This window comes from Lupinus angustifolius, chromosome LG01 (genome assembly GCF_001865875.1).
Source record: "Lupinus angustifolius cultivar Tanjil chromosome LG01, LupAngTanjil_v1.0, whole genome shotgun sequence".
Classification (NCBI taxonomy): Eukaryota; Viridiplantae; Streptophyta; class Magnoliopsida; order Fabales; family Fabaceae; genus Lupinus; species Lupinus angustifolius.
In genome coordinates this window covers 2117536-2143037 of record NC_032009.1, presented here as the reverse complement: position 1 = coordinate 2143037, position 25502 = coordinate 2117536, and the positions used below count along the sequence as shown (strand labels likewise).

The 25502-nt window shown below is 33.8% G+C and overlaps 5 protein-coding genes and 1 long non-coding RNA gene across 8 annotated transcripts; 3 read left to right on the top strand and 3 right to left on the bottom strand.

Annotated features, from left to right (window-relative positions):
- Positions 2464–21476, top strand: LOC109346336. The gene is made up of 4 exons (XR_002107507.1): positions 2464–2532; positions 4292–4299; positions 11607–11613; positions 21465–21476. It is a non-coding gene; the product is annotated as an uncharacterized LOC109346336 (long non-coding RNA).
- On the bottom strand, positions 2495–7049 carry LOC109346268 (glycerophosphodiester phosphodiesterase GDPDL7-like). The gene is made up of 10 exons (XM_019585741.1): positions 6922–7049; positions 5943–6087; positions 5568–5849; positions 4980–5092; positions 4358–4853; positions 4228–4263; positions 3848–4129; positions 3617–3753; positions 3049–3535; positions 2495–2935 (listed from the first exon to the last, which is right to left on the bottom strand). Exons 1-10 carry the CDS (start codon positions 6937–6939, stop codon positions 2637–2639), a joined length of 2295 nt encoding a protein of 764 aa, XP_019441286.1. The 5' UTR covers positions 6940–7049; the 3' UTR covers positions 2495–2636.
- Positions 7879–9314, bottom strand: LOC109346328 (temperature-induced lipocalin-1-like). Its single transcript, XM_019585829.1, has 2 exons — positions 8879–9314; positions 7879–8301 (listed from the first exon to the last, which is right to left on the bottom strand). The coding sequence occupies exons 1-2, from the start codon at positions 9278–9280 to the stop codon at positions 8119–8121; spliced, it is 585 nt and encodes a 194-aa protein (XP_019441374.1). The 5' UTR covers positions 9281–9314; the 3' UTR covers positions 7879–8118.
- LOC109346312 (50S ribosomal protein L10, chloroplastic-like) lies at positions 13288–14216 on the top strand. The gene has a single exon (XM_019585806.1). It carries the CDS (start codon positions 13339–13341, stop codon positions 14038–14040), a length of 702 nt encoding a protein of 233 aa, XP_019441351.1. The 5' UTR covers positions 13288–13338; the 3' UTR covers positions 14041–14216.
- LOC109346291 (protein ABHD17B-like) lies at positions 14731–17983 on the bottom strand. Of its 3 annotated transcripts, none has more exons than XM_019585793.1 (6): positions 17504–17983; positions 17164–17200; positions 16365–16601; positions 16224–16271; positions 15548–15635; positions 14731–15351 (listed from the first exon to the last, which is right to left on the bottom strand). In XM_019585793.1, the coding sequence occupies exons 1-6, from the start codon at positions 17926–17928 to the stop codon at positions 15317–15319; spliced, it is 870 nt and encodes a 289-aa protein (XP_019441338.1). In that variant the 5' UTR covers positions 17929–17983; the 3' UTR covers positions 14731–15316. The 3 variants fall into 3 exon arrangements, with proteins under 3 accessions (XP_019441338.1, XP_019441331.1, XP_019441323.1); XM_019585786.1 differs by having other exon boundaries at positions 15143–15635; positions 17504–17805; positions 17886–17981; XM_019585778.1 differs by having other exon boundaries at positions 15143–15635; positions 17504–17975.
- LOC109346226 (acidic mammalian chitinase-like) lies at positions 23439–25070 on the top strand. The gene is made up of 3 exons (XM_019585666.1): positions 23439–23913; positions 24112–24802; positions 24900–25070. Exons 1-3 carry the CDS (start codon positions 23548–23550, stop codon positions 24977–24979), a joined length of 1137 nt encoding a protein of 378 aa, XP_019441211.1. The 5' UTR covers positions 23439–23547; the 3' UTR covers positions 24980–25070.

The following is a 25502-nucleotide window of genomic DNA, read 5'->3' as shown; positions in this document are numbered from 1 at the left end:
ATAATTGGGCTAAATATAGCCCAAATGATAAAGGTCTAAACCCACATTACAGAATGACTAAAATACCATTCATCATTAGCACCACACCGAAGTCAACGGAAGGGTAGAATTGCGATTTGAGTTGTGGCCACTTATTTATTCCGCTTCACGAACAAGCTGAAAGGACAGAGATTAGGGTTTGTTGAACCACACTCAATTCCAGAAAGGGGTTTCTCAATCTCGATGATGTTCATCACCAAACCCTAATTTCTCAATCACAGCGAAGAAATAAAAGAAAATAAATATATCTATCTGTTCCTCTTTCTCTCTCACTCTCTCTCTCTTTTTCTATCTTTCTATCTATCTATGGTTGTAATATATATTTTAATTTCCCTCTCATCTCTGATCTCAAAACGAGGCTATGACGATGGTTACGGAGTGTGGAACGGTGGGTGGGGTCGCCGTGAAACATTCATCGCCGGTGGCGTGGCAACATCGTCGTAATTTGGATTTAGTTGCAGCTATCCATGGCGGTGTTGAATCTCGACGACCCTTCTCATTTTTATATAAAATCTGAGCCTTTTCCGTTATCCAAAACGTAAATCTATTTCATGCAGCGCTATGTTAATGCATTGTTTTGTAGAGGTGTATGGCACAAGAGATGGGAAATGGTTTTTCCCAATACTGTTTCTCTCTCTTGTTCCATACATCATCTAGAGAACATAATGTTAATCCACTTCGTTAGTATTATATAGTTTTTTCTACCAATCTATATGTATATATATATATATATATGTGTGTGTGTGTATGTATGTGTTATTGCAGAACAAGGGAAAATGGAATTGTGAATCTTGCAACTGATTTAGTCATTTACGCAATTGACATTTGACATTGAAGATTGCGCCTCCAAGGATGTTATGTTTTGCTGATATTAGTTGAAATTAGTTTACTTCCTATTATTATATGCAATCTCACTAAGATAGTAAAGTATTGAAATCATTCATGGGTAATGTTGCTTGTGATGATGAGTTGTGTTTCTATTACACATTCGAACTGGTACACTATAGATTTTGTAACCTGATGCACTATGTATATTAAAGAAACATATATGAGATTACCTATGAATGATTTGACATAATTATTATCAGTTTCCACTACATTTTGTTTATGACTCAATTCGTTATGATTGGTCATAAAAATAGTTAATATTTTATTTTTAAGATATTTTTTCAACTAAGGAGAAGTTAGTGGTACATGCCATGTTACAATTTGTGAATATGTGGACTGGTTAAACGAACTTTTATCACCATTATACTAAAAAAAATCCCTTAACCTAGCATATAAAGAAATACACACTGTACTTTCAAAACAACACCAAGAATGGAATTAATTCATTTTTCTTTCAAGTATCAAGTGTTGGAATAAGTTGAGGTTTTGCCTCTTAAGGCTTGTGGGTTTTGAGGAAGGTTAAGCTAAGCCCAAATGACAAAAGCAAAAGGCCCAAACCTACATTTCATTTGAGAATGACTAAAATACCATTCAGTATCGCCGCATATATATATATTGGAGGGATAGTATGCGAGATGGTAGATTTAGGGTGATTGTGAAACCACACTCCGTTTCAGAAACATTAACCCTAATCTCTCTCTTCAATTTTGATTCACGCTCTGAACTTCACACACCTTCTTCTGATTCTTCTTTCATTTCACTCTCTTTCTCTCTCATAACATTAATGAGGCTGTGACGATGCTTTCGGAGTGTGGGAACGATGGGTTGGTCGCCGTTAAGCAATCGTCGCCGGTGGCATGTATGCTATCCATGGTGGTGTTGCTTTTCGACGATTTATCCCTTTTACGTGCCAAAAAATCTGAGCCTCACCCAAAAAACTATTTTTATGCAGTGTTATTGTTAGTGCTATGTTTGGAGTGAGAGATGGGAAAACGTTTTTCCACTACTACATTTTCCTCTCTTATTCCGTACATAATCGATTGAACATAGTGTGTTAGTTCTATTTTTAGCAAAAAAAAATATTTATTAAAATAACTACTATGTTTACTTTTAAAATGTTTACTTAAAAATAAGTTAAATTTCAGATTCTCGTAAAAATGATTGTTTTCTAAACAAATCAGCTCTTAATAAAATTTGGGAGTGATATTTGTATCAGTAGCATTTCACAAAATCATATTTGTAACACTATCTATTTGTGATATGCTACTGATACAGATTTTGTTAGATAAATAGATTTTTTTTATTTGTTCAAAAAATATCACATCCAAGCAGCAATTTTTACTCGCACTCTTATCTCTTAAAAGACAATTTTAAAGTCAACCAGAAATGTTTCTTGAAAGTGACAAAGTAACCCTGCCCAGTTATTCTTTTTTTTCCTGATAACATGTTGGAGATGATCAATCATACAATTGTTATGTATTAATATTCGTATTGAGTGAGAATGATATAAACATAAATTTACTAAAGTCTCGTGTGAAAATATCCGATGAATATTATTGCAACATTATTTCCTTTGAGATCAGAGGCAATGCCAATATGATCAAAGTATGAATGAATGGCTGTCATGATCATGTTACAAATTGAAGTATTACATAGGATGGTGGATGAAAATTGAAGATATAGAAAGTCTATGCCAAGTTTGAATGAAATTAATGACTAGCAGAAAGCATAGCAAGAACCAAGATTGCTAGAAGGGACAGAGCAATATTGGAAACATTTGCTGGGGCAGTTGAAGAGGATGGTGCAACTGCTGCAGCTGAAGCAGCAGGCACATCTTTAGTCACATTAACCACTGCCGGAAGAGGTGGATCGACAACATTTTCGACCTTGAGGGGTGGAAGTGGTGAACCTTCCGGTGGTAGTATTTCAACTGGAATAGTACTCAATAGTTCACCAGGCTGAGCTGGTAAGATTGTAGGCACATGTTTGGGATCACTACATGGACTTCCTGCAAATTAGAGAAAGGTACATGAGGTTTTAATTTTTGCTTCTGAAAATTGCTGTTCTGGTTCATGCTTGCTAGGATAATTTAAGAAAGCTAAAGATGTCAGAATTACTTACTGAGATATCTACTTGCAGTGGCAGGAAAATCGGTTATGAATCCATCAACCCTAGCAGTTTGGACATAAGTAGCAATCTCGATATTAGGATCTGACCAATAGTCAAATGCCAGGGATGTGTATTCATTTCTGAGAGTATGGACAAATACTGTGAGATTTGCATCTTTCAACTCTTTAGCAACATTTGTCATCCCTGATAACACGGAAGCGGAAGTCACTTTAATAAGAGAGGTTTTGGGAAGATTCACTGCATCTGCATGCTTCTTAATTTCATCAATGGTCGGTCTTGGTGCATCGCCTATTATCTCACCGATATACAACACCCTTTTAAATGCTGGGATATCCTTAAACTTAGAAAGCACTGAACTATCATCTGATTGGATCAGGACTTGTTGTGTGGATTGTTTATCAAAGGTTGCATTGCTTAAGGCAGTGCTGATAGCACCTACAATGTCAAGACCCTTCTTTGATGCAAGGTAGGCAGCATTCTATGAAACAAATAAACACATTTAGCAGTAGTAGAAATTTTTCAAATAGAAGAGCTATTGTGAGTTGGGGATGCTACTCACCGATATGTTGACCAAAATGCCAGTAACTGCCTTTGCTTTGGCTAATTCCAAAAATTCCGGGAGGGTAACAAATTTACCGCTGTTCTTTTCTGCTGGATTTCTTTGAAAATCGTTGCCTTGAGTGCTAACAATTTGAGCTGAAACAAGAAATTTGTACTATTTAAGTTCATTTCCCAAATTTTAAATGTTGGATCTGTATGTGAACTTTTGAAGTTCTATAGAAGTATTTACGTTTTAATGTCTGAATCTCGCTCCATGTAAGGTCAAAGGAAAAAATTCCACTTCTTGCTTGAAGTTCTGGGACAGTGGAAGATCGAGACATGAACTTAGTCATTGCGGTTGTAATTCCTATCAAGTCTATGGAAGTTGAACAGAAGGCAATTCCGTCTTTTGTCATTTGAACCGAGCAATCTATAATGTCTGCACCGTCAACTATTGCTTGATTATATGCAAGATCAGTGCTTCCCGGGTAAACACCACTTGCTCCATCCCTGCTTATGATCAAAGTTGGTCCTGCAGAAGCAAATGTATTAAGAGGTTTTAGAATTGCCATTGATATGTTTTCATATCTAAGCTTTTGATTGAGAACATTTCAAGATTGGAAATTATACCTTTTTGGGGTAAAGTATTGTTGTGTGCAAAGCAAGCTGTAAAACAACAAAATTGTGAGAAAAGGTTGAAGAGTAGGTTTGTAATCTGAAAATTCTTGATGAATTAAATGTTGAAGATTTGTCGTCTTACCGATGGCATTTGATGCTGTTGCTGGAAAATCAGTAACAACACCATCAACAGAAAATTCCTTGTCTACAAATTGCAGATACTCAGCTGTGGGATCATAGCTATAATTGTAGCTTGAAAATAAATCATTAGCGAAACCAGAAACATATACTTCTAGTCCAAGTTTATGAGCATCGGCGACAAGCGTTGTTGGAAGCGCCAGATATTTGTCTGGTTTAACTGGCCATATGTATTGTTTTGGGACCATTATGCCTGATGCAAATGACTTGATGTTCAAAAGATCCTTCACAATCTCACCATATGGCTTCCTAGTTGTGGGTTCAACATCAATAGCTTGAAGAAGCTGAAAGATGACCTTAGTTGCCTTGTTCGTTTTCCCATTTATACTCTTCAAGAAACCAATCTCAGAAGATGAAACAAAGTCTATAGGATAAACTTTCAATATTTCTAGAACGATATCTACCACCTTTAATCCATGTTGAGTGTAGAGTGCTTCATTCTGCAACAGAACACACAATTACTACAAAACAAAAGGGTGAAAGAAAGAATGATACAAGGATTTTCATTTTGTACAGCATATCCTGTCATTCATATAATGAGACAAAGAGAGACAAAGAGAAAGAACCTGAACATTCAACCAGAACTTCGGTGGAGCTTTATCAGATAGTAAAGCATCAACATTAAGAACTGGGGACATGCCATCGAAAAACCCAGGTCTAGAAAATATAGCTTGATTTACTGTGGAAGTAAAACAAAGCAAATGTTCAGTTCTATAGCTACAAACTGGAATTAATCTCATCCTTTCCATCTTATTTCCCATAACAGGTTACATTTATGTTTCGTTAGCATAACTAGTTTTGAATCATTGCGCTGATTTCTAAAAAATACTCAAGAAAAGCATTTTGAAATGTTGATTCAGAGCCGGAGATGGCTTAATTTCATATCTTGTAGTATTGTTTTAAAAGAAGCATGAGTAAGAGTCAATCTACCAACAATCTTTCAAATCCATTAATTGCTCGAAAATATCATATGCATTCATATGAAAAGAAAATCTTTAATATGTTTCATACATGCAGTGATATGATAGGTTTTTTGTTTCATTCTATATTAATATGTTTTCTTAGTGGAAGAAAGTCATGGTTGTTAGGCAAAACATGACCATGCTCCCAAACCACAAATGCAATGAAGAAAATGTAATCTTCTCAAAACTCACCTGACACATTTTGATCTATCTGAGCACCAGTATAATCAAAGGAAAAATGTCCTCGCACATCATTGCCATTGATTTTGTATGTATTTTCCTTAGGATCAAAGAATGCTATAGTTGTTGAATTGTCAAGGGTAGTGCCTGTGAGACAATAAGCACCTGCATCTTTTGTTAACTGAAGATTACACAAGAAAGTGCTTATGTCTTTTGACAATCCTATTGCATCTGGGTTCCCTTCTGGGAAGAGGCCAGTAAACCCACCCCGAGCTATTACCAGAGGCTCATTGCCTGAAAGTGAGAGTTAAAGTATAAAGAATCACATACATTTAACAATGTTATAGGAATACAGAAGAAATGAAACAAAGTCATATTATTACCAACCACTTAATGTTGACCATTTCTGAGCAGGGATTGCAGCAGGAACTTGTGGACCAACAGGTTTATTTGGAAGTGCATGTCTCTGAGCCATTGTTGCATGGAGCAACAATGAGAAAAGAAACAAGCTTTTGATCATATTGTTATTGTCCTGTACAAGTTTCAAGGTTAATGTCAACCAAAGCACACAAATATGGTTTCAAAGAACACTATTTCATATTTTTGAAAACACAAAAACCTTTAGTATGATATGCTTCAATGTTCGGAAAAATAACTTTGGAAGCCTTTTAATCAGTGTTGTTAGAATCGGACCGGACAGTCCAACCGCTGACCGGACTTGAAAACGGCTCTGGTTTGCCGTCTTAACCGAATGAGAGTTGGATCGCTTTGAACCGAAAAAATCCGGTCCGACCATGTTAAACCCGGTTAAACCGGATTAACCCGGGAAGTAAACCGTATGACTCACTTAAAAATAAAACAAAATGGGACAATGTTCTAATATTTTATTTTACTACGGTCCAAAAAAAGATAAACAGGTATTATTCCAATATAATTATACATAATTATTAATTATATAAAGTTTTACATTTATATATAACTATATATATATAAAATAAATTATGTACGGAATCACCCAGTCAAACCAGACGGTTTAACTGTTTAAACCGGTTAAACCTAATATGAAACCTCTGTCAGTTTGACATCTGACTCGGGTTTCACAACATTGCATTTAATGTTGTTTTACATTAAAAGTCACATGTTTGCATGTAATGGTTTTGAAAGACTTATATTCTTAATTGTTCAACCTCATCTACAAAATTCCTTCTCCTTTTATGATAGTTTAACAAGTAACAATACATCCTTAAACCCCTTAAATAAAAGAGAGACAGAGAGAACTTGTATTCTCAACATGATTTATACAAATACCACAATGTCATAAAGGAAACTGAAAAGAAATAAAGATCATGAAACATCAAATACATACCCAAAAATCCATGATCATATTTTTGATGTATTGGATGGATTAAACAAGCATTCCCTATGAGTTTTTATGGGAAAAACTCAAAGGGAACGTGAAGGAAAATAATGAAGCAAATTGGTAAGATTGACTCGAAAAATGAGATTATTTTTTTCTATTTATTTCCACACATTTTCCCGCATAAATAGCTGGCTAGAATTTGCTCTCAAAGGACAACCAATTAACAACATCATTTTTAGAATGAAATTCTCATTATTGGCTGATTTTGGTTACTCTTCTTTTGTCTGTTTCATAAAACTACAACTACTTGTAGCTAATAGTGTATTTTAAATTGCTGGATACAGAACAAATTTAAGACAAAGAGTTAAACTACATGGTCCCTTTAATACAATTATATAAACTATTATTACATGTAATTGACTTCTTTTTTGTTGACATGTAATTGGCTTGTCAACCTGTTTGTATCAGTATTGTTATAATTGAGGTTGGAATTTTAAATGAGTTCTAAGATATTTCAAGAAAGGAAAATGTTATATACAACTGCATAAAAGTCATGTTAGACCGTGATAGTGACATGTTTTAGTCTTTATTAGGGATCATCTGTCTCAAATGATATTTATTCACGGTCCTAGAGTAATGACATATTATCATATGAATAAAAGAAAAAATTTAAAAACAAAAAATAACATTTTGATTAACTCAGGATAAGGAATGAAACACGGTTCGGAATAGGTACTCTATATACATGATATTCCTAAAAAATTTGCCTCATAACAACTCTTATAAGAAAAGATCATACAGATCTTAAACATTATTTGCCTGATTCATCAACAGAAATATTCATGATAGGTATCAATGAGTTAATAATTATGATTTTCTTATCAATTTCTGACCCAACACTAACCAAAAAAAGTGAAAGTTTTTTGTTGAAAAATTAAATATAACAGAGATTGGAAATGGCTGTATTATAACAAAGACTGGATTCTCACATAAACAATAAGAACTTACAAGCAAAGCATCAAAGCATCAACTTTACAAAAGTTCATATCCTTTCAGCTTAGCCTACTTACAGAACAGGCCAATACATGTCATTACAAAGACCCAAACTAATATTACTGCAAATGGAGTTCTTAATCTCTTTTATTTATAACCTGAAACACTTGTTCAACACAATCCTACACTGTTCTTAGTACTCTCTAGTACCTATCTCCCAAGGAGGGACTTGAACCACCAAATCCCTTTGGTGTCTACAGGACCTTCTTCTTCAGGTGGAATGTCACTTTGTGGAGTCTTGTGGAGTTTGCTCACATCATACCCTTCCTCCTTTGCTTTCTCAACAAGATCATTGTAGATTTCTTCATCCAAATGACTCTTCCTGGATAATATCTAGGAACACCAAATTTGATCCCAAGTTATGTAGCAATTAGCAAATCAGCATATATATATATATATATTCACTTGTAGGGGGAGGAGCACGAGTAAGTTTTTTAAACTCATCATCTTAGCCATCAATTCTATGAACATCTAATGGTTTAGATCTAAACGCTAATTCAAAGAATTGGATTTCCCTAGAATTGATGGTCAGGTTGAAGAGTAAGTGGATCCCTCCCAAAACAAAGCCAAACAACTGCATTTTCTTGCATAGCAGGAATACATAATCAATTTCATTTTTGAAAGGCTTCAACCATTACTCTAGAATCTACATTCCCATAAATTTGATTTAAAGAAAACATTCCAAAATTTAATGTAAAATCCCAACCCTTTTCTATTGCTTTCTCCCCACTGGCACTCCCCTTGTAAGGGAGATATTTATATACCCACAAACATAAATATAAATATAAACCAAAAGTTATAAACTTTTTACAATATTTGTCCATATATCTCTTTTCATTCCAAATTATATGACCCATTCCCTTAAGAATTGGAAGAAAACAGAATAAGACTAAAAAGTAAAAGGGGTTACCCAAAGATATGTTCTGCTAGATTGGCCAACAATAGCATGCTGATAATCATGATCAACGTACAAAACCCAGTAATCACCAACAACAGGAATTATAGGCAAGAAAGGAGGAACATAGAACTTGACTTTAAGTTTAGCCTCATCACTATTAGGATCAGCTTTATAAGCAGGACCTTGTATATAACTTCTTTTGCCATCACTCCAAGTCTCATTAAGAACATGCACAGTTCCATCATCATTGAGAGTGTATGTGGCTCTTGTGTCTTTACCATCTCTGGGTTGAAACCTTGATGGGAATGTTGCTATCTCGTACCACCGACCCATGTACCTCTTAAGGTCTAGACCCTTTACAACTTTCAATTCTTTCTCTGCCATTGTTCTTGTCTTCGCTGTTTTCTTTGTCATTTGTTTGTGGGAATGTGGTTTTTATAAGGTGGTGAGTTGGAATGGATTGTCTTTTGTTATCTCTATGACCAATTAAAAGTGATATATTTTTCTGGTTTTTAACATGTATTCTCGTACCAAAGCAATCGAATCTGAGACATAGACATTATTTTAAGAGTGAGACTCCTCTCCTTTAATGGAGAGGCAAATGCTATGTAAAAGTAAAGAAAAGATAATACATATTGACATTCATATCTTTTTGTTTAAAATGATATTACACTTTTACCCTTAAAATACAAAGGAAAAAGTCATTTGCCTCTCCATTACTTGAGAGGAGTCTTACTCTTATTTTAAAGGGAATTAAATATATATCACTTTAACTAACATTCATCTATAATTAATACTGATATTGAACTACAATAAAAATTATAAAATAGAAAATAATTTTTTATATTAGTTGATGGTTATTGTTATCTGATACAGGAATTTGTTAGGGAGTTGTTTAGTTGGATTCAGATTCTGTGTGCAGATTTGGAGCAATGTGGATCGCTAAGGTTGGCGTGGTAGATTATGAGCCTTACATGTGTACCATGTTTGTTCTATATTCATAGGGTGGATGCTACTTCAGTATTTTCTTGTATCTTATAGTAATTATTACTGACTGGTCAATGTGCATAATTGCCAAGCTATTCAATTTTATAATCCATTTTTATCTAGCCATGTGTATTTTTTATAGTTAATAATCTTAAAATTATTATTTTATTAATATAATGACTAAATTATCCACCATAAAAATGTAAAAATGTACATATTAAGTAACAGAATTTAAAGAAAATGTGCATACATAATTAGAAATAGTTTTATGGATTAATTGCCAAAGAATTTCTTATAAAGTCAATTAAGGTGGAATAAAGTGAGTTGAGATTGCTTAACTCTACTCATTAAAGATTGGTTCGAGTTAAGTTCAATATAAATTAATTTTTCAATTTAAAATAAACTTAATTAAAGTTTACAAACTTTTAAGCGAGGTAGCAAGTTTAAATTTAAGCATGTATATATTGATTTATATGGAAATATTAATTTTAATATATATTATATTCATATAATAATATAAAATATGCACTAATTATAAAATATTTTTAAAATATATGTATATATTATCTATATACATATGATTTTATATTTAATATGTGCAATTTTACATATTTTATATGTATGCATAAATATGTAATCGATATAATTCATAAATCAAATTATACATTGGCTCAACTTTAATTCTTTATTTGATTAGCTCAACTTTAATTCTTTATTTGATTAGCTCAACTTTTAGCTTAATTACAAATTGGTTTATGGATTAGATTTGTTGAATTAGCATCAAGTTTAATTTGAAATCAATGTCAAATTGATTCAATAACCAACATGTTGGTTTATGTGGTACATGCTTGATTTCTCTTAAGTAAGGTCTCGGGTTCAAGTCTGTTGGATGGAAAAAATACTCGTTGGGAGAGTTAGCATCACATACATGTGAGAAACAAAAAAAAAATCATTCAATTCATTAACAACCTCATTATCAATTAGTCATCAACTTTTAAATACAAATAATAAAGAGTGTACTGACTGTTGCAAAAAATAACACTTGCATTCATATTAAACTCATAATAGCATCATGAAATGACATTTGCAAAATTTTCAGGACCATATATTATTTCTTATTTATAATCGATTTGATGAGGTTGTGCCAAAATTATGTGTTTTCAAATGTGAAGTCTTGAAACACAAGAAAGAATGCTTAGTGGGGAAGAAATAGTTTATGGACTAGCGTATCCACATTCCAATCAGAAGACAAATGCTTGGAGCTCAAGCCACATGTGACTTCAACGAAACTGCTTCCCATCTTTTCATCACAATTTTACCTTAAAGTCTATTGAAATTTGAATTACATCTTTTGAAACATGCAGGCATAGATAATTCAATTTTATTACTATTTTCTTCTCTAAATATAAAAGCTAAGTAAAGAATGTCCAACTCTCTAAAACCATGTCATATTACCCACAAGTCTTACCATGCACCTTTCATTGGTCAGGTATATTTCTATAAAATGTTTCTTGTTTTGCACTATTTTCAGATAGTGCAGCATGGAGATAATGTTTGTAACTTTGTATGAACACTTCTCACGTGTGATATAGTAAAGTGAAATGAAGAAAGCTATACACAAATTTTGCTCATTGATGGAAATGTGATTAATTTGTTTTTTTTGTGAATAAGAAGTTAAAAAAACTGAGTTTGGACTTTGTAGTTTGTACTGATTCACTTCCCCAGCTGAGGAGGAGTAGGGTAAATATGGGAGTACATCTGTTATCCCATAACTTGTGTCACTGTATGTACTATCAGCTTATAATTGGTCGGAAAAATATTTTTAAATTAAAAAATTAATAATTAATGATTTTTCTAACCAACCACATCTGATAGTTCATGACATAATTTGTGGGACAAGAGATGTGTACCGAGTAAATATGCAGGCATGTTTATCCACTTAAGTTGGGTAAATAAGAATGTATACACAAAATATAAAGTGGTTGCAGCTCACACATGGGTTTCTTCCCTTGTTGCCACTTAAGGCTGTGTTGATGCTAAGGTGGTCTGATCCATTCGGCTTTCTTTCTGGTGAAAGGCCCACATGACAATTTATTAATAGTCTTTTTAATAAGTTATTTTACATTTTTTTGAGAAATACTTATTATTTTTATTTTTGTCATTTATTGATTAATGAAAAACTATAAATTTATAAAACTTTCAAGGACACTTAGAAGAGTAAAATTTTAATATACAATTTTATAAAAATAATAAACATAATTATGCTTATTTTTAAGCAAAATCTGATTGTCATTATCTTATAATAAAAAGTTGGGATGTAGGAACAAACTCCATAAAATAAACATGAAACTATATCCAAATCAAATTTTATGTAAATTTAATCCTAGATGTTGTTGGTGCCTAAGCTTTGTGCTAATGATAACATTTGCTTATATGACATTATAGTTTATTATCTTTTATATGAATTATATTTTGGTTCATCATCTATAAAGTGATTTATTTTGCTCTCTTATATTTTAAAATATTATAAGTTTATCTTTTTATAACATTGATTAAGAATCTTAACGATGAAATTTGAAAACAATATCATTTTGCCTCTCTCCCCACCAAGTTAATCTAAATGATTTGTTTGATCGCAAGAATTGCAAGCACAACGATGGTTGACATTGACTTCAACAACAACATGGAGAGCTTGATAAGAGGAGCTTACGATGATGACGAGAGTGAAGATAGAGAAGAATTTAGGTGATAAGTACACTCATAATTTCTCAATGACAACGTTATTGAATGGTGATGTCGATGACTTGTGGTGTCGATTAAGAGTGAAGGCAATGAAACAAAACAACGATAATGTCATAGTTGTAGTAAGCATCGATGGTCAGGTGAGTTGGTTAGCCTAGGGATGAATGGTTCATCCCCTTTAAAGATGTGATTATATCTTGAAGGGGTAAGTTTAGAAAGATATAATGATAAGATTCTATAAACTTTTCTAAATTCTGACAATGATTATGAAATTACCATTGTACAAAGGAAAAAGGAGGAGATAAGAAAAAAGAGAGGTAACTAACACCATCATAGCTAGATGATGAAATTAAAACTGAAAATTAAAAATCCAAAGTATAGAGATGAATGAGCAACTTAATCATAGAAAAATGTTGCATGAGAGAAATGTGTAAGAGTGTTGAAATAAGGCAAGTGTCCAATTATTATTGGTAAATAAGGTGGAGTACCAATACCCTTGAAGAAAGTAGGATACCTAATGACCGAACAAGTCTCCTCTATCAAACCATATATCAAACTCTGTCTCACATCAGTCATATTATGTCACGTCAGTTAAAAAAAGTTAAATATTCATAACTTTATCAATTTTGTTTCATTTTGATTGACATAGTTGAGACAACAGACCCCACCACCCTACTAAAGGGTGAATTGATAAGATAAGGCACTATGAACCCACAATTCCATTTCTCAGTTCCATCACCACAATGGAAGCCACAGCCACTGCATTGAGCTTCACTCTTCCCTCTACCAAAACCCAATCTTTCCAAATTCTCCACCGACCCATTAACCCATTTAACAAACCCATCTCCACCTTCAAAACCCATCGCCGCCACCACTTCCCTACCATCACCGCCGCCATCTCCCGCGGCAGGAAGGAAGAAACCGTCGACACCGTCAGAGAGCAGCTCGAGAACTGCTACCTCCTCGCCGGAATCAACTACAAAGGCTTCACCGTGAAACAATTCCAGGAGCTTCGCAAAACCCTCCCCGAAACAACGAAGCTGATCGTTGCGAAGAACACGCTTGTGTACAAGGCACTTGAGGGGACACAATGGGAGACAATGAAACCTTGTATGAAGGGAATGAATGTTTGGCTCTTCGTTCATACTGAGGAGATACCTTCGGCTATTAAACCTTATAGAGATTTTCAGAAGGAGAAGAAGCTTGAGGATAATGATTTCACTGGGGCTGTTTTTGAAGGGAAATTTTATGGCCCTGATGAGTTTAAAAAGTTGGAAACTTTACCCACTCGTGCTGAGATTTATGCTACTTTGTTGGGTTCTTTGAAAAGCCCTGCTTCTGCATTGGTGGGTACACTTCAAGCTCCAGCTAGAGAATTGGTTATGGTTCTTAAGGCCTATGTTAAGAAGCTTGAAGAAGAAGAAGCTGCTGGTGCTGCTCAATAATTAATAGCTCATGGAATTTGTGGTATAGTTGTAGTCTAACTAAGTATTTACTATTGTTTTGATTTCAAATTTGGTTTATTTTATTTGAGATGTTATGTATTGTTGTTCCCCATTGGTATGTTTTGCTTAGCTCATAAATTGAGAGAAGGAAAAGGGAAATTAAGGAATGAAAAGGATAATGTAGAATGGCTATTTTTTCCATGTGAGGATAGGGATGCTGGGAAACTTGTTCCAATTGAATTGTGATACCACATACCATTTCAGATAGTACCTTTTGTGGTCCTGTGTAGTGTGTACCCAGCCATAATAGTCATGTTTTGTTGTGATTAGTGTGCAACCATGGGAAATTGCACGAAAATGTGGTCGGATGTAGTTACAATTGCAATCGCATTGTGAATGTGCAAACTCCCTAAAGCTCAATTGTTGTAGCTAGTTGTAGAGAGGTTAGTCTTCAGGGGTTGAATATGTGAGGGGATTCAAAAAAGTGGAACTACAGTAAAATTTTGTGGAATAATAATATATACAAAGGTGTGAATACAAAGTTGGAATGACTAAGGAATGGGTAGTTTAAATATGTCATATGATAACTCAATACTCAAAATAGACCACGATGGAAGTGGATTGTGATCTTAGGTAAACTTTACCACTTTACCTGGATATCAAGCTTTGAATGGAGTCATCCTCGTTTTGATCTAAAAGATAGTCTTACTTTTTGACTATGATCTCGATGAAGATATAAAATAAAATGTCATGATAAAACCTTTTGTGCCACTGATGTACCAAGAAACAATAGGACATTATTTATCAAATCATGCATTATGTCTTGTCACATTTGCTAGTTTTCTATGTAAAAGTGAGCATAGCAGAATCCATGGTTTCTAATTCAGCAGCATATGTTTAGAGACAAACATATAGTCCTCAGTTGTTTTAATATGCTACCTTGTAATTTATAAAACATATTGATCTATGGTTGTGTCGTTGTTACACGGACAACCAAGTTTTTATCTCACTAGCTGGGACCGGTTACATGGATTGAATGACACCATAATGATTTATGGTTGTGAAATCTATATGATTGCCTAATGAGATAAGGGAGAATTAATAGCAGGAAAAAGAACATTCCTTTTGCCTGGAATGATGATAGCCTATACATGCACTCAACTTTGCCAGATATATCCAAATCAATTACATTACAATTAAGCAGTCAACACCCAAAATCATTTATCCAGGAATCAATGTAGCATGGGTACTACTGCAGTAGCACCTCAATCTTCAATTAAACCATGGTTCTGATTCCCCTACATCCAAAACCTGAAAGGAACAAAAGGGTCAAGCTATCTTTTACCAAATATTAAGCATTTGTTATGTCTGGATTCAGTGATGCTAGGATTTTGAGGAAGCTGTTTGTTTGACTGTGTTGTGAGTGAGAGTTTCTCCATTGCATTAATGAACTTGCGCATGTACTTGATATACTCAGGGAAAGTTTCAAGGTTGCAGTGTCCCCCACCTTTAATCCACAAGGGGTCATATTTTTCCTTTGAGAGTTCCCACAATCGCTTTCCATGAGACCAATCAACAATATCATCATTTGTTCCCTGCACATTATCCATTAGAAACCAACAAAGTTATTACTCATATCATTATTTTCAGGCACTGTATTAATTCATCAAAGACATGCCAATGTGACAAACATCAGTCAGCTAAGATGTTCTGAACTCGATAACTATGACTCATGGCTACACAAAAGTTGAAGAAAATTAGCACTGAGGACTTGATGATATTTAGTTTTCTTCCTCAAAATTAGGTCCATTTATGGCAATGAGTACTATGCTATATGTTGCTTGGCCTTATCAAATGAATAAGGCAACAGGTGAAGAGCAATAAAAAAGAAAATGCAAAGATGTATTCATATTTTGAAATATCCACTATCTGTATGTTGCAGTATGCTGTTATCTTCAAGATAAGGATATTAAGAAACTATTTACTGTTACCCATCAATTTAAGATAAGGATATTAAGAATCTATTTACTGTTACATAATCCATGCATTCATTTTTAAGAAAAGAGTACTCTTTTCTACTCTTTTCATGGATCGGAGAAGCTTCCAGATTAACAACTCATCCTCAGAGATAGTAAAATAATTGCAGAAACTGATAAGAAACATAGATGGGAGGATATACTTACATGTATAACAAACACTGGACAGCTGACAAATCGTATCTTGTCTATATTCTGAAATGATAGAGATCTGTCAGTACAAAACTCAGTGCTAAAGATTGCAACAGACAACATTTTAAGAATTAAGAATACTAAGTCATAACTTACTTTGAATATGTCAAACCAAAATGTCATCTTGACTGGGTATAAGACCCTAAGCCCTGAAAGGATGGCACTGTGTAGAACAACACCTCTCAACTTATGCAACTTAGAAGCCAAGTGTAGTGTGGGTCCACTTCCAACAGATTGACCATACAAAACCAAATCTTCTTGCTTAATTCCATATTCACTCTTCAGACAATTATATACAGCCTCTATGTCATAATATGTGTTGAACTCAGATGGCTATACCATTTTGAGGCATAAATCACACATGTAACACAAGACATCAGTTAGATTGTCAAAGATACTGATATGAAAAAACAAAAACAGAATTTAAATGGAAGTCTAATATGTCATGCTTCCTTATATCATCTCCTTATGATATCACACTCCCAAACCTTGGGATATATGACAATCTGGCATTATAAAGCTCCCATTGTGCTAAGGGTCCACAAAAGGGTAGGACCCACTATGTAGGTCTATAGTAGTCAATCTTGTCTTGCATTTGTAAGATACTAATTCATGGACTTGAACCTCTAACCCCTTGTCACACCCTTGTGACAGAGCAACAACTTATTGGATGCGAGCCCATCTATAAATTACACGAGCCCAGATATTAATTACACGACCTTGATTATTAATTACATGATAAACCAAATACCCACTACAGGCCAAGAAGCTAGAAAGAAATGTAAAGAAGGTGAATTATTGAAACTATCATATTGGAAAATCAATTAGCCAAAACTCCCCCTTCACTATTGAGACTCTGACAAAGTGGAAAAAGGGAATTAGATGGATTACTTACCTTACCTGTAGATGCTCCATATCCTGAATAGTCATAGCTGCAATATCATAAAATTCCGAGAAAATGTTAAAAATAGGACTTTTGTTGAAGCTTCAACATGATTTGAATACTAAGACAACTATTGTGTGTTTGGTGTGTTCAGAACAAGAGAAAAGACTAAATTTTGCTTGTACCCCTTTATTTATAAACGCTAACTAACATCTTAAAAATACATAACTTGAGAAAATAAAGCAGCTAAAGTACCCAGAAGTGTGATATAAAGTTAAACACCAATTAAGAAACCAACATAACCAAAGATGTAAAGTTTGTAATTCCATAGAACAAGTAGAAAGAAATAAACCTCATGATATTGACACGGAGTTGAGCTCTGAGTTCAATGAATAGGTCATACATTTGACCCAAGTCAGCGGCATTGCCATGAGAGTATAAGAAGGTAAACCTCGCAAAAGGGTGTCTCCATAACGTAGCAACGATCTTGTTCCCTCCCTTTGTTTGAAGCTGATGAACGTCGACGTTTTTATCGGCGGTGATGCCGGAGAATACTAACCTACCATCTTCGTCTCTGTAAACGTCGTAGGTTGGTGGGTCTGGCGGGAAAAACGCGAATTTTGCAGCCACGCTTCCCGTTACATTCCCCATTAACTTAACACACACACTCGCACTCTCTGAAACTTCTTCACCAACTGAAAGCTCTCTCAAACAGACATAGTTTTTGGCATGAACGAAAACGATGATGTTGTGTTGAGTTTCTGATTTTTCTGGCATCTTCCTATTCTAATATTCTGTCTGTTTTATTTATATGTACAAATAATAAAAATAATAAAGAAAAATGTAAACTTTGTAACTTAATATTAATATTTATTGAGTATAGTATTCCGCCAGTGAAATTAACATTCATTTCTATTAATATTTTTACACTACTCCTTATCCTAGTCATCACTTCCTGAGAAATACAATTGTTTAAATTAGTGAGTACATCTAAATTACTAGATATTCATACAATTAATGGTTAGGATAATGAGTAAGTTTTTTTAAATTTATTCTTAAAGTAGTGAATTCTCACTCATAGTAATATATAAAACTCATATACAATGAGAGTCTTGTGGGTGTTGTTTGGGATATTGAAAAATGTGATGAGTTGGGATAATAGAAAGTTGAAGGGTTGAGGTTGCAAATTCCAATTCAAATAAAGTGGCTTTATGAAGAAACCAAAGGAGTGAGGAAAGTGGTGAATACTGAATACTGAATAATAATAGTAATAGATCCGACCTAAGCGGGTGAGCTGGAATTGCTGCTTTCTTGGGTGGGCATCTCCATTAAAATTGTTACAATAACTTTAATGAATCAATGAAGAATTAAAAAAATAAATAAAGAGGTGATGTAAACTGAAAAGTACTGGTTATCTGTACATTGTCTATGTGATGGTTGGTTGTGTGACACCCATGTTTTAACTACCATGCTTTAAAAAGGGAACAGGTTGGTATCTCATAAGTTATGTCATGTATTATCAGTTTATGGTTAGTTTAAAAAATATGTTTAAATTAAAAAAATGATAATTAACTATTTTTCTGATCGATCACAATGGATGACACATATAGTGACAATAACAAATGTGCAACCGCTGAAAAGTCTATGTGACCCTCTATTTTATCATTGAAGGTTAGTGAGAGGGTGTTTAGTAAGGCATGCAAAGGAAATGTCCATGAGCTTATGTCATAAATATAAGCATGTGGACTTTTATTTACTCATATAGGATTGTAGAGATTATGATTGTGTTTGGCAAAATTGATTGAAAAATCATGCATCTTAGGATAATGGATTGATGTGTTTGATAAAGCTAACTAATATATTGGTAGAGAAAATAATAAATGTTGTGATGTTGTGCAAAAACTTACAAGTGAGAGTAAAAGACATAAGTCAACCTAAGGACTTTTATCAAGTTGGGGCTTGTAATGCCTAAGATTCCATAAAGATTCCTTCTAATCAAACAAGCTTGTTGATTAGCTTATAATCCCCTTCAAAGTCTTACCAAACACATTTTAATTTTGCATGTGTTTTTTTAGAAATAAAAAGAGGGAGAAAAGTTGATGAGAAAAACAAGGCTAATTTAGTTTAAAGGATAAAATGGAAAGATAAAGAGTGAGATTAGACCCACTAAATTTGTTTATCTTCACTTATGGGAAAATTGAGAGTGGGAGAGTTGATTTTATATTGGAAAAAATGTCCATAATCACAATAAGTCTCACAACTTTACTTATGAGAATAGAGATTAATTCATCCTTATAAAACTAGTAAAAAGTAAAAAAAAGCTCTTGTATATTGTTTGTCCCCTCCTTTCATTTTTATATTAAATTGGTAATTATTTGAGTACTTTTTGTTTTAGTTAAGCTTATATATTGTTTACTTCGAGTTATTTATTAATTATTCAGTAGACTAAAACATTTACCATATATTCCATAATTTTATTGGCGTAAGTTTATTGTTGAAATAAATTTTACAATAAACTATTTCACACGTCCAAATAAGCTCTTGTAAGTGTCAACTTCTTGATCAACACAAATGCAGAATTTCCTACTTGAGTAAGCATTTTGTATTGCTCTGCTTGGATGATAGGTGAAGTTAAAATGAGGTTTCTAGAGAAAAAGGAAAGTTAAAGTTTGGAAAATAGTATATAGATGTCAAAATGTTGGTCACATGATAGGAAAGTTATATAGATATAGGTTGTGGAGGAGAACTTTAATAGACTAATCATCTTTTAGAGGATAAGAGTAAATCTTAAAGAGGAGGGACCTCTAGAATAGAAAAGTAGGGTTCCTAATAAATGAAATGGATGATGTTGATTCTCTCTCAAAAAATGAGGATAAAGATGGAAATACATCTTCTTTTCCATATTATATATCATTCTATATATTATTAGTTATGATTGGTCGAAAAAATAAATTTAACTTAAATTTTAAATAGTAAGTATTTTTTTATCCAATCACAGCTTATATAGTCGAAAAAATGAATTTAACAGAAGATATAATACCAAGAAAGATATTGATTGTTTAACCATACTCCCTCTATGAAATATGTATGGACACTAAAGTTAGAACAACAAGATGGGGCATTTGTTGTCACATTCACAACACACTTGCAAATTGGTGCCTCAAATGAATACAATAAAGTCAATAAAAAAATATTAACATGGTCAGAATCAATGTCAATGGTTAAAGTGCTTAGGATTACTTCAAGTTTTCCTTTTTACTTTATTTTATGTTACCCAATAGCTGTAAAGTTAGAGGATCAGGATTAGTCAAAAGATTGGCCTTAGACTGCTTGGAATTTGATGCACCAATCCTGAAGAAAGCAACTAAGCAAAGCAGACAGTGCCAAATTATATTACAGGCCATTTTCACAGAATGACAGGCTTTAAAGTAGAAGAAATGTCTGCATAAACAAATCACATTTAACAAATAATATAATCAATATAATGCATGAAACTATACTACACTAAATTGATTATTTAGTTCAGAATGTAGTCCATCAAGTGTCATCTTAAGCTATTTTATAAAAACTAATGAAATTATTATTCTTTTTGTTTTTAACAAAATTGTTAATGTTTTTCAATCATACTTTTCTTAATTCTCCTCTTCACTTTACTCTACTATTATTATTTTTATCTGTCAGCAACAATGAAGAAAAGGGTATAATGGAAAAGAATAATTAGACAATCAAATAGGGACATTTTTTGTAAAAAAGAAACACTTGAAACCAAGTGAGGAAGTATATTGGCACAGAAGAGTTTATACATTACATTATTATGGCAGTGCATGGTATTTGTATTACATAGTTAGTCTAGGAAATGTGTCATTTCTTCATGTAAGTGAAACCTTTACTGAACTAGTCAAAAGAAGAAGAAAAAGATGAAACAGCAGCATCAAATCATTAAAAGGTTGGTTAACCTTGAGTGTCACATATTCACAACCCTCTTCTTTTTTTGGGTACAAGTGTCATTGTACTCTTTATCCTTTAACCAAATAGGATCTCAACCATTTGCTTAATCACTCCTTGGGACCTGAAAAAGCAAACGTGAAAATGATCTAGTCCAGTATCAATTGCAGAATCTGTGTACTGTACTTGCAAAAGTGAGAAAATTGGTAACACATGAGACAGAACCAGGTTAAAAGAAATATGCATCATGTGCAGATAAAGCATCATGGATAATTCATTAGACTCATATCATTGAACATGTATTCAATTGTGCAAGGGAAAAACAAATAGTCATATTCTCTGCTATAAAGGAATTACCACATAAAAAGAGTGAAACAAAATAAAAAAATTCCAGCATCTAGATAAGGTATTAGTACCAATGCACATGTCAATTCTACATAGCGGTGTTAACATTAATACTATGTTATTCATTCAGATAAGGATCTTTATAGCACAACATATTTCACCTTTGGGCTGTTTATTCATCTATACATTATAAATACAATGATGTGTCTGAAACAAGATGTTGAGAAGTCTCATGTCATATGTCTCGTTCTCTCAGACATAACTTAAATAATTGTTGGACTACTTCTCTCATTGCTAATTAGTTTTTAGATGAAACCTTAACATGGTGAATGGTTGTTGGGCTACTCCTCTCGGGTGAGGGAAGAGCATTGTCATCATCAAAGTTTCTCTTGTCTTCATCAACAAACTTTTTGACCCTTGGAACGATTGCCCCATTCAAGTATGTAGTGTTATCATGGCCAACTACAATCATTTTCCTAAAGCAATTTCCAAATGCTTTGTGCATATAACCAAACATAACAAATGGAAAAGATGCTTGATTTTTTTTTCCTTTAGCAAGGATATTGTGTGTTCTAGATCTGTTATACAAACATAAACTAGTTTAAAACCGTAAGCCGTTCCGATGTTTGCATTTTCTTTATCTCAACTCGCAAACGGATCCTTAAGGTACAGTTCTACCAAAACTGAAAAGGAAAAGCATAACTAATACCATAGTTCAGCCTTAATAACATAGAACAGGAAATCCAGCCTTACAATTGAAGTGATTTCTGACTGCCAAAATCACAAAAAGGGAATATCTTTAATCACAGGCCAAGCTCTGAATAAACAGTACATGGATAATGGGTCACCATGATCACCACCACCCACAAATTCTCAATCTTTTTCACATATATTGTTAAGTTCAGAACCAAGGCCTATACAAAGTTTAAATTTTAAAAATCACTTTTTTATGTATCAGATCTGACAAACTAACACCACAGAAACTTGTATTAAATTTGAGATGCAGTTGCACCTTCACCCTTGTTATTTTGAGGTCATATCTAGTATTCAGAGTTTGCCTCGATTTAGTATAGCTCTCGTGGCCCGCACCGAAACAGTGCTTTACCCCTGTGGGTCTATTATGTGCAAGTAAGCAATATAAGAAAATGATCTTCTGTTGCACCAAAAGTCATACACTCATACAACCTCAGTGTAACAAAATGACTCTTTACTATTCGATCACTAAATTGAGATCACAATTATGTCAATAGCCAAAAACCTTAATTAGCTACATGTAACACGAAATTTCACACAAAAAAACATCAAATTGGCTTCATAGAAAAAAATCATTAAGGACTCAGTGTTGAACCCCACAAGGACAGAGTCTTTAAAATTCAGTCTAGATGAGGATGGAAAGATTGGAAGTGGGAATTAATTGTGAAAAAATGTGTCACATGTTCATGAACCACGTAGAGAAGATATGTCACTAGGATTGTGCCACATCTCAGCTTTGTTTTCTAAGTCTTATCTAAAGGGGCTTCCATGAAACTTGAAAGAGACATGTTGCTAAAAATTGACTTGAATTTTCAAATCCATTGACTTACATTACATACGTGATGACAAATCATTATGTAAAACATGTTTTATACTTTTTTTTAAGAGATTATAAATTTTTTATAAACTAAGTTTCACCACTAAGCTTAGTTTATAACAAAAACTTCAAAATATAGAAAAGTCCCCCACCTAACCAAAATATAGAAAAGTCCCCATCTTACACCACAAGCTTTGACTAATTATATTATGATTGATATGGTTGATAAAAAAATAGGAGGTTAACATGTTAAGTGGTCCAAGCAAAACTATAGTACATCCATATATTGAAATTGTCTCAAATATCACACCATGTGACATTGGTGTCGGTCCATTTACTTCAACAAAATCATTCTGAGTTGTGGAAGTGGGTAAAGTGAAGGAATACTAGAGTATGATTACTTGTGTAGATAGCTATTTATATCCATCAAGAAACAACACTTATCTTATTCACTTGAGGAGCTATATATATATATATATATAGAAGTGTGATCAAACTCCATCAAGCTAAGGAAACCAAAAACACAACACAACACAATGGCTGAGTCCAAAAGCCTTTCACTTCTGTTTTTCACTATGCTTGTTGGTTTTTCATCAGCACAAACTGCCATCAAAGGTGGATATTGGTATTCAGAAAGTGGGCTTAAGGTTTCTGATATTGATGCCTCCCACTTTACCCATCTCTTTTGTGCTTTTGCAATCCTTGAAAACAACAAAGTCAGCATTTCTTCTTCTGATGCATCCTCTTTCTCAACCTTCACCCAAACCCTCCTCCAAAAGAAATCTTCAATCAAAACCCTTCTATCCATAGGTGGTGGTAAAGGTCCTTCCCTGGCAAAATCTTTTTCTGACATGGCTAGCCAAGCCAGTACCCGAAAATCCTTCATAGATTCTTCAATACAGGTCTTGGCACTATGTTATAATATTCATTGTGTATTTTGTTTGGGAATTGATTATGTTATTATGAGTCATATATTAGTATGAGTTATGTCTTTATGTGCAATTATGTTTGGATCTTTTATCCTTGGCCTATAGATAGTACTTTTGTATGTCTGATATATAGCAGAAACTTATTCATGTTTCTCTTATCTTTAATAACAGGTAGCTAGAAACAACAACTTCCATGGTCTTGATCTTGATTGGGAGTACCCTTCCACAGGCACAGACAAAACCAATCTTGGCTTACTCGTCAAGGAATGGCGCGCAGCTATTACACAAGAGTCTAAAACTTCAGGCAAACCAGCATTGCTGCTATCTGCAGCAGTTGCTGGCTCAGACCAAATCACATCACTACAAAACTATCCAGGTCAAGAACTTGCCAACAACTTAGACTTCCTAAATGTAATGACTTATGACCTTTTCACTTCTGATGGCTACCCTATGGTGACACAACCACCTGCTCCTTTGAAAAATCCCGGTGGCCAATTCAGTGTAGATGAAGGGATCACCAAGTGGATTAACCAACTAGGATTGCCACCAAAGAAACTTGCTCTTGGTTTACCTTTCTATGGCTTCAAATGGCTTTTATCCGATCCTATTAAGCACGCGTTGTTTGCACAAGCTAGTGCAGGAGCTGGAGCAGTGAAGTATAAGGATATCAAGAATGCTGGAGGACAGGTCGTGTATAATTCTACTTATTTTACCAACTATTCCTATAAAGGAACAGATTGGTATGGCTATGATGATACTCAGAGTGTATCTGCCAAGGTTGATTATGCCAAGGGAAAGGGATTGTTTGGTTACTTTGCTTGGCATATTGAACAAGACAGTAACTGGGCTCTTTCACAAGCTGGTGAGTGTATATATTGTTTCACTTTAATCTGGAGCTAAGTTTTGTGCAGTTATTATGTTAGGCAAATTATTCTAATGGTAGCTTTAATGTGTTGCAGCTTCTCAAGCATGGGGATCACAGATAGATGCCTTGCAGAGCAAGTTCACTGAGAATAAAGATAGAGAGCTATCTACATAGTGTTACACAATGTTTATATATATTTATCTTATACTGAATAAATTGCAACTCATTATATGAATAATATATTACACATGATGAGAAATTGAGTTCTAAACTCCATGTTATAGATATAGACATAGTGAGAAGCAGACCCAACTCTGTTTCCATAACCACTGAGATGCAAATTGCAATCAAACTTTATACTCAATTTCATTTGCAAAAAAAATAAAAAACTTAATATCAATGAACCAATACTACAATGAATCCACGTGAAGATTCTGGGTTGTTCACTTAGATGTGGGTGAACAAATAAGCAAGTTTGGGGGATATAACAGTATTGGGTCAGAGGAAGCAAGTTGTGGAGCAAATGGAGCAGCCAGCATTATCAGATTCAACATTGATGCTGAACTTCATGCCTCTTGAGGTGAGAGGCTGAAGAAGTATGTTATGAGATAACTGTTGTAGCAAAGGACTTGCATATATAGGAGAGCTTCTTCCCATGCAAACAACATCAATTGTCAATCTTGACAGGAGGAATGAT

Excerpts from the sequence above, each read along its gene's own strand:
- LOC109346268 (XM_019585741.1), bottom strand. Across the intron at positions 5,093-5,567 it reads GATAGATCAAAATGTGTCAG|TAAATCAAGCTATATTTTCT; the intron begins GTGAGTTTTGAG and ends TTACTTCCACAG. Across the intron at positions 4,264-4,357 it reads AACAGCATCAAATGCCATCG|CTTGCTTTGCACACAACAAT; the intron begins GTAAGACGACAA and ends GTTGTTTTACAG.
- LOC109346328 (XM_019585829.1), bottom strand. The coding sequence starts at position 9,280 with ATGACAAAGAAAACAGCGAAGACAAGAACAATGGCAGAGAAAGAATTG. Across the intron at positions 8,302-8,878 it reads CTAGCAGAACATATCTTTGG|ATATTATCCAGGAAGAGTCA; the intron begins GTAACCCCTTTT and ends TGGTGTTCCTAG.
- LOC109346312 (XM_019585806.1), top strand. The coding sequence starts at position 13,339 with ATGGAAGCCACAGCCACTGCATTGAGCTTCACTCTTCCCTCTACCAAA.
- LOC109346291 (XM_019585778.1), bottom strand. The coding sequence starts at position 17,928 with ATGCCAGAAAAATCAGAAACTCAACACAACATCATCGTTTTCGTTCAT. Across the intron at positions 17,201-17,503 it reads CTCCGTGTCAATATCATGAG|CTATGACTATTCAGGATATG; the intron begins GTTTATTTCTTT and ends ATGATATTGCAG. Across the intron at positions 16,602-17,163 it reads ATGGAGCATCTACAGGTAAG|CCATCTGAGTTCAACACATA; the intron begins GTAAGTAATCCA and ends AAAATGGTATAG.
- LOC109346226 (XM_019585666.1), top strand. The coding sequence starts at position 23,548 with ATGGCTGAGTCCAAAAGCCTTTCACTTCTGTTTTTCACTATGCTTGTT. Across the intron at positions 23,914-24,111 it reads TCATAGATTCTTCAATACAG|GTAGCTAGAAACAACAACTT; the intron begins GTCTTGGCACTA and ends CTTTAATAACAG. Across the intron at positions 24,803-24,899 it reads CTGGGCTCTTTCACAAGCTG|CTTCTCAAGCATGGGGATCA; the intron begins GTGAGTGTATAT and ends AATGTGTTGCAG.